At 46.1% G+C, this 15,658-nt stretch overlaps 1 protein-coding gene across 6 annotated transcripts in view; it reads right to left on the reverse strand.

The window, feature by feature from the left end:
• Positions 1-15,658, reverse strand: part of LOC145338978 (general transcription factor II-I repeat domain-containing protein 1-like) — a 125,350-nt gene that overhangs the window by 109,186 nt on the left and 506 nt on the right. For all 6 annotated transcript variants that reach the window (XR_013885939.1, XM_080183396.1, XM_080183394.1 and 3 more), the window contains exons 2-5: positions 10,965-11,106; positions 8,192-8,338; positions 7,212-7,395; positions 5,204-5,514 (exon numbers count right to left, since the gene is read on the reverse strand). Coding sequence is in view for 5 of the 6 variants with exons in the window: in XM_080183396.1 (XP_080039522.1) it covers positions 5,204-5,514; positions 7,212-7,395; positions 8,192-8,338; positions 10,965-11,106 (784 nt within the window). In the remaining variant the exon portion in view is untranslated. The remainder of the gene's footprint in view (positions 1-5,203; positions 5,515-7,211; positions 7,396-8,191; positions 8,339-10,964; positions 11,107-15,658) is intronic.

The following is a 15,658-nucleotide window of genomic DNA, read 5'->3' on the forward strand; positions in this document are numbered from 1 at the left end:
ATTCAACCCATCGAGTCTGCACCGACCACAATCCGACCCAGACCCTATTCCTGTAACCCCACATATTTATCCTGCTAATCCTCCTGATACTAAGGGGCAATTTAGCATGGGCAATCAACCTAACCCCTACATCTTTGGACTTTGGGAGGAAACTGGAGCACCTGGAGGAAACCCACGCAGACATGGGGAGAATATACAAACTCCATACAAGACAATCACCCAAGACTGGAATTGAACCCGGGTTCTTGGCGCTGTGAGGCAATAGTGCTAACCACTGTGCCACCATGACACCTGCCTTAACCATTTGTCTTCTTAAAGTCAGTGCAAGCTTACTATTTAAGTTTATTAGTGTCCCAAATTGGCTTACATTAACACTGCAATGAAGTTGCTGTGAAAATCCCCTTCTACTTTACAATAAGAGAGAATTAAATATATTTCTTTCCCCGAGTTTAAGAAGCACCAGAATGATGCATGACTGATGTGGGAAATTTCTAACCAGTTAATAAGGTTTTTAGACAGTAAACCTTAAGACGCTGACAGAATTAGTAGCAAAGAGTTAATGATTCTTAAAACAAGATTGTTAGCTAGCAAGAGAATAGGTTACACACCATTGAATATGGTAAGAGAATTAAACAAGTAAATATGATTTAAAATATATATGCTGATATTTTAAATGTATTTCAAGTATTGTATGAATTATTGTTCACTTTAGCCGAAGGCAAATCACTGCAAGGTGAATATTCAGAGCCAAAACTGTAGGAAAATTGTTAGCAAAATTCATATCAGAAAGTTTCTTATGCGGGAACACATATTGTAACTTTATGAATTGGTGTATTCATTGTCCAGCCTTAGGATGGAAATGTGCCCAGATGTGGGATCATGCGTCTATCCGGTGGGAACAGTTACTTTGATACCCCAGTGAGCATTTAGGGTAACTTGGCAACGGGGAGGTGACTTTAGCTATGATGGGAATTAGCGTCTGGATTTAATGGACAAATGAAATATCATTATGCTGGATGGTGAGATGCAGTTGGTTGAGGTGCGTGACATGGATTATGATTGATATTTGTGTATAAAAGATTTTAAGTTAATGTAAGGCAGAAATGATTGTTAAGAAAACCTATAATTGTTCTGTTTAGAATTGTAAAGGTCGGATCTATTCGGAGAGGTCTGGCTGCTCCACCTGAGAGCTGACTCGACCCTCTGATGATCTCCTAGCAGCTGCTGGTTTAATAAGGTTACGTATTTCGATAAGAAACACTGGCTTCATGAGTCTTTTTTTGTCTGAGTTCTCCTGACAGTACGGTCACCTCGGGTACGCCAACAACAGTGACCACAGCTTTTTGATAAATAATTGGTGGACGCCATAGTTTAAATAGATGGCATTACACAGCCAACACGCTACAGTGCACCTTAAAGCAGCAGCAATCTGCTGCTATGCCACTGAAGTGAGGCAAGTTACACGAGTGATACAGCAACAGTCCTTGTCCAGAATCCACCAGGACTGAAACGCTTTCAGGTTTCAATCTGGTTCCATTGATAACAATCCTGCCTCGGAAGGTCGTTGGTTGAAGACTTGGCTACATATTCCAGGTCATGGATTACATATTCTAGAAATTTCCACAGCAGGAGCACTTCAGTGGAAACCCCGTTCAGTAGCATAAGAGTGTATGGATTGAGTTTCACTGCAATTTCAGTGGCAGGTCAGAAGAAAGCTGGTGATGATTGAGGTTGACATTTCAACACAGTGCCGAGGGTAGGCCGCATTGCTGAGCTGAGTTTGCTCGCACGCACATTAAAAATTCCACAGTGTATCTGAAGATACCACTCAATATCCTGACTCGCATCCTTTCTTCACCGACACCATCAAAACAAATGGCACCATTTTAAGCTCATCTGCCATCTGTGGTACATACAAAATTGCCCACTGTGTTCACCTACATAATAACAGTTACTGCCTTTTCAAAAGGGTAGCTCACTGGGACAATCTGAGGATACGAAAGGTGAAACATCAATGCAAACTCTCTGGTTCCTGATTCATAACATAACATAACATAAGAAATAGGAGCAGGAGTAGGCCATCTAGCCCTTCGAGCCTGCCCCGCCATTCAATAAGATCATGGCTGATCTGTCGTGGCTCAGTTCCACTTTCCCGCCCTCTCCCCATAACCCTTAATCCCTTCTCTTATCAAAAACCCATCAACCCGCTTCTTAAAAATATTTAGCGAGGCAGCCTCCACCACTTCAACGGGCAGAGAATTCCAGAGATTCACCACCCTTTGAGTGAAGAAGTTCCTCCTCAACTCCGTTCTAAACCGCCTCCCCTTTATCTTGAGGCTGTGCCCCCTAGTCCTACTGCCCATTCGCCTTCCTGACCACCTGCTGCACCTGCAAGCTGGGTTTTTGCGACTCATGCACAAGGACCCCGAGGTCCCTCTGCACCGTCGCCTGCTGCAGTTTTTCGCCACGTAAGTAATAGTCCTTCCTACCATTCTTCCTACCAAAGTGGACCACCTCACACTTGCCAACATTAAATTCCATTTGCCATTTCCTGGCCCATTCGCCCAGCCTATCTAGATCCTTCTGCAGACTCTCCACACCCTCCGCACAATTTGCCGTTCCCCCAATCTTGGTGTCATCAGCAAATTTCGACACCCTGCACTCGGTTCCCTCCTCCAGATCATCTATATAAATGGTAAATAGCTGAGGCCCCAGCACCGACCCCTGGGGCACCCCACTAGTCACCATCCGCCAATCCGAATAGCACCCATTGACCCCCACTCTCTGCCTCCTATTTGACAACCAATCCTCTATCCACGCTAACACCCTACCCCCAACTCCATGTCCCCTGACCTTTTGCAATAACCTCTTGTGAGGTACCTTGTCAAACGCCTTCTGAAAATCCAGAAAGACCACATCCACCGGCTCTCCTCTATCCACTGCCCTAGACACATCCTCATAGAACTCCAGTAAATTTGTCAGACACGACTTCCCTTTAATGAAACCGTGTTGCGTCCGCCCTATCAAGCAATTCCCTTCAAGATGCCTCGCAATTTCCTGCTTAATGATGGATTCTAACATTTTACCTACCACAGACGTTAAACTAACCGGCCTATAATTCCCCGCCTTTTGCCTGGCACCCTTCTTAAACAACGGCGTAACATTAGCCGTTTTCCAATCTTCCGGCACTTCCCCAGAATCCAGCGACGTCTGGAAAATAACCACCAAGGCATCCACTATCACCTCCGCCATTTCTTTCAGAACCCTCGGATGCATTCCATCCGGTCCTGGGGACTTGTCCACAATCAGCCCCTCCAGTCTGTCGAGCACCACCTCTCTAGTAACAGTAATGTCATTAAGACCCTCCATTCCTACCACCTTTCCATCGCTAACACCCGGCAAATTATTCACGTCCTCCTCCGTGAAGACAGAAACAAAAAAGTTATTCAAGACCTTCGCCATATCCCCATCCCCTACCACTAGCTCCCCTTTCTCATCCTCTAAAGGACCAACATTCACCCTAGCCAGCCTCTTCCTTTTTATATATTTATAAAAACTCTTGCTATCCTTTTTTATATTAAGTGCTAGCCCAGCCTCATAGCTTCTCCTACCCTCCTTTATCAACTTCTTTGTCAATCTTTGTTGACATTTAAACCTTTCCCAATCCTCTTCTCGCCCACTGCTCTTAGCTACTCTAAATTCCTCCGCTTTTAATTTAACACTTTCCTTCACCTCCTTCGTTATCCACGGCTTATTACCTCTCTTCCTACTGTCCTTTTTAACCATCGGAATAAATTTCTGCTGAGCACCAAGAAAGATCTCCTTAAAGATCCTCCTTGATTGAACCAGGCCGTCTGTAAATTTAACAAATGAATTGGCTCACTTTCTCGACACCAGGACGTGAGGGTGGGGTGATGCTGTGTGTGACAGACTGCATGCCGTTAACAGTCTGCTGAAGAACGGCTCAAACAGATACCAGGGAACAGGAAGTGTGGTGGGGTGTGGAGGGTCACTGGCTGATTCCTGCTCAGAATCACGGGGGTCCCTGTAACCCCTGAACTCACCTTGCTGCCTGAGATCAGCGCAGACCAGTGACTGAACCTGGGGCCTTTTGGTCAATAAGGGTGAGTACCAAGCCCAGCAGTACACTTATCGACTGAGCCACTGCTGGGGTTAAAATAGATCCTTACTTAAAAAGAAATAGATTAACAAAGTCCTTTCCCAATGTGCTCCTTACCTGCAAGCTGAAAGCATCAGTGAGTAAGACACCCTGTTCTGTACTAGTGTGTTACAGCCCCTGGATTAAAGCCACCGAGGCTGGTTCAATAATAATTCAACAATATTTAATCCGCTACGGCAGAATTTAATCAAATACACACAGACACCAAACCTCAAAACCTCACCAAATGACGTACTATCTCCTTGGTGTTTGCAAAGTACTGGATTGGTTCCTCCAATGTGGCAGATTTTAACTTAATATCCCAGTCCTGCTTCATAGACAGGTGAAATGAAATTGGCCGTGCCATTTTAACCTTTCAACTGTTAGCTGGAGGAGAAGGACTGGGATGAGTGAACAGAGCTGGTGTGTAGCTCTAGACCACATCACTAGCATTAGGAACAAGTCGAGGTTGAAAGATGGTTCAGATTGAGGCCTGTGGTCCCCAGCCCCAGCCAGGGTCTGAACCAAATGTAGATTTAAACATGCATTTCCAGGTCTCAGCCAGGTTCACCTGGCTCCCGGTATTCACCGACCCGCTGGCACACCAGGGAGACGGTGGGTCCCCATTAAAGGACACCAGGTGCGATGGTCATGCCAGGGCGGGGGAACTCAGAAATAGGAGCCCCTGGGTGGTCAGAGACATGGATGGCACTGTCCAGTGGCACCCAGCCAGTTCCAGGTTGGCATGACACGGATGGCCAAGGTGCACACTGCCCGTGATGTTCCAGCTTTAGTTCAGAGAGGCTGGAGAAATGGTGGGAAGGATGAAAGCTGAGGAATGCCATTAGGCTGAGCTGGGAGAAGCTGCGCTCAAATATGTTGTTCGCCACGTCCTGAGGGAAGATTCAGAGGGAGCTGGAGGAAGCTTATACCCCCACCACCCTCCCCCAACACTGACCAATCAACACATTGCAAACCATCAAGCTGATCACTGCCATTCCTCTCAGGTGGATTGGGATCCCCCCAATATAAAAAAGCTTTTACCAGTATCGTCCGCGCAGTCCCGAGGAGGAGGAGGCTTATTCGAGTCCATCATAAGCGAGGCTCCAGTGGGTGAAAGGTCATGGTTAAAGTTTGTCGTGGGCCTAGCAGCCAAAAGGTCCTGGTTTAAATCCAATGGGATCCTGGATCCTGGAAGGTCATAAAGGAATTGCGGGGGCGTCCGTACATTGCCGGTGTCCTGATTGGATAATTTAACCACCGGACTCTCCCGGTTAAAATCACACGTGCTCTTCCCAGGCTGGATTTCCCGATCCGCGCAGGTCCGCAGCTCCTGCAGATCCTCATCAAACGACCTGGAGAGGATGGAAGGGTGGGGAGGATCGGAAAATGAGAATGTCAGCGATGTTCAGTGAAGATTCTGCTTGAACTTCAAAACATGCGATGGGTGTACTACACACACTGGACTTCGAGATTCCACAGCACTTCAAGACATCACATAAAGTAGTTCCCACACACTGGGCCTCAGAGCTTGTTGGATCTGCGGTGGAGTACAGCATAACTCCAGGGTCAGTTCAGTTTGACCATAATCATCCCACCTTTCCAATTTACCCTTCACCCAATTAGAAAGGAAAAGTTTCACGTTGTGGGTATTTAATCTTTAGATTGACCCCTGGCCCAGTGGTAGCCCTGTCACTGAGTCAAACAAGGATTTGTGCAGAGTCACCAGGCTGACACTTGGGGCAGCACACTCAGTACTGCCAATGTCAGGGGTGCTGTCCTGTAATGGGACCACATACTGTTGTCTTGTCTCCAATCGCAGACACTGAGGCACTGAGAGCAGGTGATTTCTTCCAATGCCTTGTTCAATATTTATTCCTCAACCAGCACCTAACACAGGGGAGGCAGCAGACTTTCCGGCCATCTTTGATCCTGAGATGAACTTCTGAGCACGTATCCTCACCATCACTTACACTGTCTAATTCCACCTGAGTAACATGACCCAATTCTCACTCTGTCACTTGCTGCTAAAATCCTGAATCATGCAATTTTTGCCTCTCAACTTGACTATTCTAATGCATACTTGGCTGGCCTCTTATGTTTTACCCTTTGTAAACATAAGAACGTAAGAAATAGGAGCAGGAGTAGGCCATGTAGCCCTTCGAGCCTGCCCCGCCATTCAATAAGATCATGGCTGATCTGAAGTGGATCAGTTCCACTTTCCCGCTTTTTCCCCATAACCCTTAATTCTCTTGTCTATCAGAAATCTATCTACCTGTGTCTTAAATATATTCAGCGAGGTAGCCTCCACCACTCCAACGGGCAGGGAATTCCAGACACTCACCACCCTTTGAGTGAAGAAGTTCCTCCTCAACTCTGATCTAAACTGCACCCTCCCCTTATTTTGAGGCTGTGCCCTCTAGCCCTGCTGTCCTTTCTAAGCAGGAAGAATCTCTCTACCTCTACCCTATCTAGCCCCTTCATTATCTTGTAAATCTCTATAAGATTCCCCCTCATCCTTCTAAACTCTAACAAGTACAGACCCAGTCTATTCAATCTCTCTTCATAGGCCAACCCCCTCATCTCTGGTATCACCTGATCTCACTCAAGACTCTCCTTCCCATGTCCCAACTACCACTGAATCCCATTCAACCGTGACCTCTTGCTGACCAATATTAACTCTCAGTTAAACAATCCAGACCCACAGCAACGTGGTTAACTCTCACCTCCCCCTCTGAAATTGTCCAGCATGCTACTCAGTTCAAGAGCAATAAACTCTGGCAAATACTTTTTCAAAAATCACATTGATATTTGTGGGAGTTTGTTGAGTGCAAAATGGCTGCCATATTATTGACATTACACATTTCAGTATTCTGCTGATATCCGTGCGAGCTCTCATTGCTTCATTTGCATGTTTTATCAGTGGTCTATAATTGACATTTGGTTTGGAGATGATGAGAAAACGCTACGTCGCTCAGCCTTCCCATCCTCCAGGAGGCAGCACAGAGACTGGGTGAGTCAGTCCCCTCTCACACCCAATGGGCAGAAGTACCTTTTGACAGTAAATCGAATTCGGTTACTCCGCTCCAGAATCCTTTTCAGAGTGTGAGCTTCATACTCAGAAGGCCGCTTGAAACTGACCCCATCAGGCAGCCCATGAACGACTATCGAGGGTGGGTCCTTCAGGATTTTCTCATAAGGCACAGGAACAATGGAAGACTTTTCCAGGGCCTCACCTGTAATCAGAGTGGATTGTGATCACTCGTGATGAAGAAAGCCTAAACCACTACATTGTAATTCTACTCAACTTTCCCCATGTTACTTCACAATTCCCTTAATCTCACCGTGGTGTCATCATTTGGTAATATTTTAATGATCGTGTCGTAATCAGTGAAATGATTCATAAGAACATGTCCCCGAGCCCAATATTTACAATTCACAGCTTCCTCACTAAACAACAAGACAGTTTTTACCCTTAGGAACTGGAGGTTTCTAAAGGTGGCCTTAGAATAAGTCATGTTTTCAGCACAGTTTCGAGAACTGTGGGCCCCACACTGTGTCAGTGGTTAACACTGCTGCCTCACAGCGCCAGGGACCCGGATTCGATTCCTGGCCTAGGGTCACTGTCTGTGCAGAGTCTGCACATTCTTCCTGTGTCTGCGTGGGTTTCCTCCGGGTACTCCGGCTTCCTCCCACAGTCTGAAAGACATGCCAGTTAAGTGCATTGTCCATGCTAAATTCTCCCTCAGTGTTACCCAAACAGGCGACGGAGTGTAGCGGCTAGGGGATTTTCACAGTAACTTCATTGCAGTATTAATGTAAGCTTACTTGTGACACTAATAAATAAACTTAAACTTATCCCCAGTACAGCACGATAACACCTGTTGAATCACTTCACAAGTGGAACCAGGGAATACCAGTGGAACTGTATCTCCAGCTGCTCTGCCCTCAGTTCTGAGCACCTCTGACTCTCTGTCCAAACCTCATGAACCCCTCCTTCAACAAGCAATCCCACAATTCCTCCACACTCACTGTAAAGCACAGCAAACACTTCTTCCACCATCTTCCGCAGGACATAAACATCAGCCATGGGATCTGGCGAGTCCCTCTGAACATTCCGACCATTGTCCGTCACCACTTTCAACATCTCCATCTCCCGTAGCTGTGCGTTCCAATTGGCTGCCGGGGGAAGGGAAGAGTTTTAGTTAACCAGTGAAGGGTAGGTGTCAACCACAAGTGACCTGAGCTGGAATGATTGCCTCTTGATCTGAAGATCGTCTCTGTGCTATGTTAATTAGAGGCTTAAACCCTTTCCATTTTGAACAGGTTAACACATCCTCAGGTAAAGAGCAATTTTGCATCAATATTTGAGCTTGTTGCCCGTATGATAGTGTTAACCATAATTTGTGTTTAATCTTTATTTCAGCTGCAGAAGGAAGCAGAAACGCCTCCCCCAGCCAGCCTGAATACAAGATGGTGCACACATGCTGCCTGGTACGCGTTCCTCATTCAATGCCCTCCTCTTGCTCCTATTTTCTATGTTTCTTTAATAACTCCAGGAGTCGGCTTTGAAGGAACAGTTGTTTTATTGCACAAATGAAAATAAACAATAATCCCAAGCCTGTGGTAAACATAACAGGTCCCAACCAGGGCTAATAGGTTCATGGACCCTCTCAGGGTCTTGCTTTATATTGGGCTCAGTACAAGAGCTCCACCTGGTACCAATCCCCAGGGAACTCGTACTCAATGAGCTCCACTGGGAGGTCTATCAGGGATTTCCCATGCAGGTCATGGAGGTTATGGCAGTTTCTATAGCACTTGGGGTGAAGGGGATCACAGGATATTTGCGGGGAGAAGGGGAATTACAAGATAAATGGCAATGCAGGGTCAAAGGGCCAAATGCCTCATCCTACTTCTATTCTCTATGTTTCAAAGCACTTGGGGTGAAGGGGTTCAAGATATGGGAGGAAGATGGGATCAGGTGAGTTGGATGATCAGCCATGATCATCGTGAATGACAGAGCAGGCTCGAAGGACTGAATGGCCTCCTCCTGCTCCTATTTTCTATGAAAGAGACAAAAGGTGGTTTGTACTCAGAACCATTGTATGTATTTGTTTTGCACAGAGCAGGAATGATTTGTAGTTAATCTTCCTTGTCTAGGTCAGTGCCTTAGCAATTCTCTTCAAACGTGTGATTGAGACAAGGCGTATTCTACATCGGACCACATACTGCACATGTTGTTTTCCCAACTTCTCACTGACCAGGATTCTCTCCTTTCCTTTCAAGAAGAAGCAGGCATTTAACGTTCTCCACCGGAACTGAGTGGGTGGGCAGCCAATAGAATGCCAGGATAAAAAAACTGCAGCAGGCGACGGTGCAGAGGGACCTCGGGGTCCTTGTGCATGAGTCGCAAAAACCCAGCTTGCAGGTGCAGCAGGTGGTCAGGAAGGCAAATGGGATGCTGGCCTTCATAGCGAGGGAGATTGAATACAAAAGTAGGGAGGTCTTGCTGCGGCTGTATAGGGCATTGGTGAGGCCACAGCTGGAGTACTGTGTGCAGTTTTGGGCGCTGCACCTGCGCAAGGATATTTTGGCCTTGGAGGGAGTGCAGAGGAGGTTTACTAGGCTGATACCGGAGTTGAGGGGGTTGAGCTATGAGGAGAGGCTGAATAAACTCGGCTTGTACTCGTTAGAGTTTAGAAGAATGAAGGGAGATCTCATTGAGACGTATAAGATGATGAATGGGATGGATAGGATAGAGGTGGAGAGACTCTTCCCGCTCAAAAAAGACAGCAGGACTAGGGGGCACAGCCTCAAGATAAAGGGGGGGCGGTTTAGAACGGAGTTGAGGAGGAACTTCTTCACTCAAAGGGTGGTGAATATCTGGAATTCTCTGCCCGTTGAAGTGGTGGAGGCTGCCTCGCTAAATATTTTTAAGAAGCGGGTTGATGGGTTTTTGATAAGAGAGGGGATTAAGGGTTATGGGGAGAGGGCGGGAAAGTGGAACTGAGCCACGACAGATCAGCCATGATCTTATTGAATGGCGGGGCAGGCTCGAAGGGCCAGATGGCCTACTCCTGCTCCTATTTCTTATGTTATAATACTTTATGATGGCAAATTCCTTGCCCCAGTGCCCGCGGGATTCTGGGAGTGGAACCTCAAGTCCGTTTGGTGCCCAGGATTTGGAAACGTTACTATTCCGACTCCAAAGGATTCGGTAACCATTCAGAGTTTGGGTGTTTTCCTGGGACTATTTATAAAATGGACATCACGTTAGCTTAGATGTACTATCAAATCCTTCATGCAAAGTAAATGAAGCATTAAGTAGTCACACTTAGTCGCCATACTCAATATTTTTAAAAAACCAATACGTGTTCCTTAATAAGAAAGCACGTACATTTAGATAGCGTCTTCAGACTGTCCCAAAGAACAGCACAGACAGTGAAGTAGCTCTGGTCATTATTGCTGTATTTGATACATGGGGCAGCTAATTTGTGCACAGCAAGATCCCATCGATCTGCAGTTGGTGATATCGGTGGCAGGATAATTCTCCTGCTCTTCGAATGGCGGCATAGGAGGGGAGTGAGAACTTGGCACAGTGTTTCACCCAAAAGGTGGCACCGCAGGCACTGCAGCACTCCCTCAGCACCACTCTGAAGGGTCAGTTAAGGCACTCAGATCTTGCAGTGGGATAAATATCGAGTACAGGAGGAAGGATAAGATTCAGCTGACCAAGCCCATGGTGGGAGCTCACAAAACTGCTCAGGACTCTCGAGTCCGCAGTAACCAAGTGGTGTGGACTTACTGCAGTATTTGACAAATTCCTTCTGCAGCTCTCTCCTGGCATTCAGAAACAATTTTCCTTTCTCTGTTCCCAGAACATACATGGTCTCCTCATGAACAGCGATGCAGGCAACTTCAGTGTTTAACTTTGAGAGCGCTGTGCACTGCGGGATGCAAAAGATCAGAAAGAGGTTAGTGTCTGGGGAGGGGGGACAGGGACAAGCAGAAAGTCAACACCCGCGGATTGCATAGGGCAATGTCCAATGTTAAAAGATTTTTCACACACAGAAGGAATGCCAATTATCTGATCCCTTTACAATCCAACAATACGGAGGGTAAATTAAAAATTTCAACATGGAGATGCATAGATTTGTGTTAAGCAAGGGGAGATGGAGGAGAGACACAATCTCATTGAATGGGGGAACAGGCTGATTTCCATGATTGAGCCTGTTTTATTTTTGCTGATTGCTCGTTCATCACTGAATTGTTTCGTATCCCAAAAGCTGTTCCTTATTAGAGTCTTGCAGGCTTTCACATTCAATCTGTGCATCTCCTACCTCTTCACTTGGAATTTGTAGCTCTTTTTCTGAATTTATAGCTCTTTTTCTGAATTTATATTTTCTTTTGTGAACCTGGTCCAAGAGCGACACAGAAATTTCCCCGGGGATTCTTGTTTACGATTGAAAACAGCACCTAACGCGACAGGATAACTATATGCTGTTGTAACGGGGCCTAGTGGTAGTATCACTATTAATCTAGAAACTCAGCTAATGTTCTGGGCACTCTGGTTCAAATCCCACCATGGCAGATAGTGGAATTTGAATTCAATAAAAAAAATCTGGAATTAAGAATCTACCGTCACCATGAAGTTATTGTCGATTGTCAGAAAAACCCACCTGTTTCACTAATGTCCTTTAGGGAAGGAAATCTGCCATCCTTACCTGGTCGGGCCTACATGTGACTCCAGAGCCACAGCAAAGTAATTGACTTTCAATTGCCCTCAAACAACTGGAGATAGGCAACAAATGCTGGCCAGCCAGCAACGCCCATGCCCCACAAATAAATAAAAAATAATTAATAGACCTTTCATGGCATTGCTGACATATCAGTGTGGACGGCATTTTGGTGATAGGAGTTCTTACGCCATGAACACTTTCTAGTTACAGAAAGAGACTTACCTCACTTTTTCCCTCAGGATATTCCCCCAGTGCATTCTATTCAATGAATTATCCCCGAGACGTTGCCACTGTTGTAATGTAGGAAAATCAGCAACCAATTTGTGCACAGCACTCTGCCACAAACAGCTGTGAGACAATGAACAGGTTTTCGGTGTCAGTGAGAGACTGGACAATGGAGAATTGTCAGTTTCTCTCCTTGTTGGGACCTTCCAGTTGTAGCTTTTACATTGTAATATTTTAACTTGTTTTTAAATTGTTCTCTCTCTCTTCCTTCAGGTACCATGCTCTTCAAAGTTATTGGCGGTCATGAACTTCCACGGGATTGGTCCATGGGTATGTTTGACAAAGCATGCAGTGCTTCGCCATTGACTTCTTGTTACGTATTCAGGGCATGGCCCCTTTAACAGGATGGGTCAGGTGACCCAGGGTGCGGGATGACCTGCCTGGGAAACAGACCCCACAGCCAATCGAGGGCTGGGGTGTGCACAGTACAGCTCACCAACAAACCCTATTGCTCCTGTGACTTGCCTTTGTCGGAGTTCTTTGTGTTACCTCCCTGGTAGTCTCAGACAAAGGCAAGCCACAGGAGCAATAGGGTTTGTTGGTAAACTGTGCTGTGCACACCCCAGCCCTCGATTGGCTGTGGGGACTGTTTCCTAGGCAGGTCATCCCGCACCCTGGGTCACCTGACCCGTCCTCTTAAAGGGGCCATGTTCCACATACATAATACTTCTGCAGTGTGGTCGACCAGGAACTCTCTCACTCATTACCTCCCACCATCAGGTGCATTGGAAGGATTACAGGCTGACAATCAACCTGTTTGGCCACATTACAGGTGTCACCCTTGGCCATCAAGACCTGAAGTAGGACTCAAATCCTACCTATTGTGCCCCAAGACCTCTCTCTATCTCTCTACGCTTGCTTAAGAATTAAGGGAGTTTCCTGCTGGCTACTTTCAGCTGTTTATACCATCAGAACACATTCTGCTTCTTGGCATCAACCTGACTCCCATTTTAAAGAGTGCCATTAAACTCAGCAGCCCCATGAAGCCACCTGGAAACTTCATTCAATGTTCATACCAGCTGGGAGATATTGCTAAATTAACATGAAAACACTGGTAGGAATCAGATCAAAGAAAGGTATCTCTGCACTGACTACTACTTTAATGGAGATCTGATGAAAGGTTATTGACTAAATGTTAACTTGGTTTTTCTCTCCCCAGACTCCTGCTGAATGTTTCCAGCATTTTCTGTTGTTATTTCAGATTTCCACCATCTGCAGTATTCTCTCCTTCATTCCCTTCGCCTTCCCAAATCACCAGATGTAATTCCAGCTCACCTCTAGTGGCATAGTCTATACGAGTCTGTCCACGCCAATATGCAACAAGACTGGATCACATTCAAGCTTCAGCTAAAAAGTGGCAATTAATCTTCCATAGTATTTCCCTTATTGCTGCATCCCCATCCTGGACTTCCCATTGACCAGAAACCAAACTAGAATAGCCATATAAATACTGTGGGTATTAGAGCAGGTCAAAGGCTGGGAATTCTGTAGTGGGTAACTCATCTCCTGACCCAAAGCCTGTCCACAATTTACAAGGCATAAGTCAGGGTGAGATGGAATACTCCCCACTTGCCCGGGTGAGTGCAGCTCCAACAACACTCAAGAAGCTCAACACCATCCAGGACAAAGCAGCCCACTTGATTGGCACCCCATCCACCACCTACAATATTCACTCCCTCCAACACCGATGCACAATAGCGTGTAGCATCTACAAGATGCACTGCAGGAACTCACCATGACTCCTCCAATAGCACCGTCCAAACCCATGACCTCTACCACTAGAAAGGACAGAGCCAACAAATGAACGGGAACACCATCACCTACAAATTCCCCTCCAAGGCACAGACCATCCTGACCTGCAACAAGACAGTCATCCCTTCATGTCGCTGGGTCAGTATCTTGGGACTCCCTCCCTAACAGCACTGTGGGTGTACCTACACCACAGGGACTGCTGCAGGTCAAGAAAGTAGTTTACCACCACCTTCCCGGACTAGGGATGGGCAATAAATGGGGCTAACCAGCAAGAGTCACATCCCATGAATAAATTTAAAATAAAAGATTAGAAAATGTGTGTGCCTCGCTTGGTCAGGCTTGTGCTGATTATGCAGGGGCACAATTTCAAAGTTTCTAGAATCTATGGGTGTCAAGTATAGAGGCAAATAATGGAGGAACAGTAAACGACATCAGAAATAGACTGGGGAAATGAGCAAACACATGAAAGAGAACATTTAATGCAGGAAAGTGGAATGGCCACGTTTTGGTAGGAAGAACAGAGAGAGGCAAAATAAGCCAAGTGGTTTTAAGGAGCTGCAGGAACAGATTTACATCGAGTGTGATGTACATTGATCTTTCAAGGAAGTGGACCAAGGCAAGGCAGCTGTTAACAAAGCAGATGGGATCCTTGGCTTTATTAACTGAGGCAAGGGTATAAAAGGAAGTCATGTTAAATCATCATAAATGTTTTTAGGCCTCAGCTAGAATATTGTGTTCAACTTGGGGCACCACACTCTGGGAAGGACACAGAGAGGCTGCAGAAGACATTTACCAAGGTGGTAACTGGGGCAAGGGGATTCGGTTACATGGAGAGGCCAGAGTACTCAGGGACTCTGAACCTGGAGTGCAGCAGGTTCAGAGGAAATTTGCTGTTCAAAACTGTGAACAGTATTGATTGAGTAAATAAATTGACACTGTTCCCAGTGGCAGGAGGTCAGGTAAAAAGAGAAACACAGAATTAAAAGGATTAGTAAAAGAACCAGAAGTGATTATGAAATATATTTTAATGCAGTGATTGGTTATGATCTGATATGAGGAGATGGTGGAAGGAGATCCAATAGTAACCTCCAAAAACTGCAATTGGATAAATGCTTAAATGGAAATGCGGGGATGGGGGGGACCCAAGGGGCTGGTTCTCCTGCACCCTACCCCAAACCAAACCTCCAGGCAGGCCTAGAGGCCTCCACTGGAAATATTTTTCCTTTAAAATCTCTCCCATGTGGTAGGGCTGCCCTGGACAGGGGCTCTCCTGCTCCTCCATTTTGAAAGCCCCTCTCCCTCACTTACCTTCCATTGCAAGCTGAAAGGTCTCAGATCGACCCTCCAGCCTGCACTTGACAATCGCACTGAGTGACTGTTTTCCCACACGCTGTGGCCTTCATTTTAGCCTGACAGCCCAGGGGAAAAATCCTGCCTCCAACAAGTGCTTCTAGTTGTTTTTCTTCTCTCTCTCTCTGAGTTTTGACAGTTTTCCGTGTTTTCCTCAGTGACTAAACACCTGCTGGAAATTTGCTCCGTGGGACACCTGCCTCCACTGCAGCATGCTGGGAAATGGGTAATGGACAAAACTCCCCCAGTCAGCGATGGATGGAATCCAACATCCAGGAACTTCAAGGTGCTCAGGCCTCTGAATAAAACAAGCGCTCAGTAGCACAGAAATATACAAAACTATTATACAGGTAAGATTAACCATATTGCAAGC

Source organism: Carcharhinus amblyrhynchos, unplaced genomic scaffold, assembly GCF_965287045.1.
Source record: "Carcharhinus amblyrhynchos unplaced genomic scaffold, sCarAmb.v2.hapA chromosome_276, whole genome shotgun sequence".
Classification (NCBI taxonomy): Eukaryota; Metazoa; Chordata; class Chondrichthyes; order Carcharhiniformes; family Carcharhinidae; genus Carcharhinus; species Carcharhinus amblyrhynchos.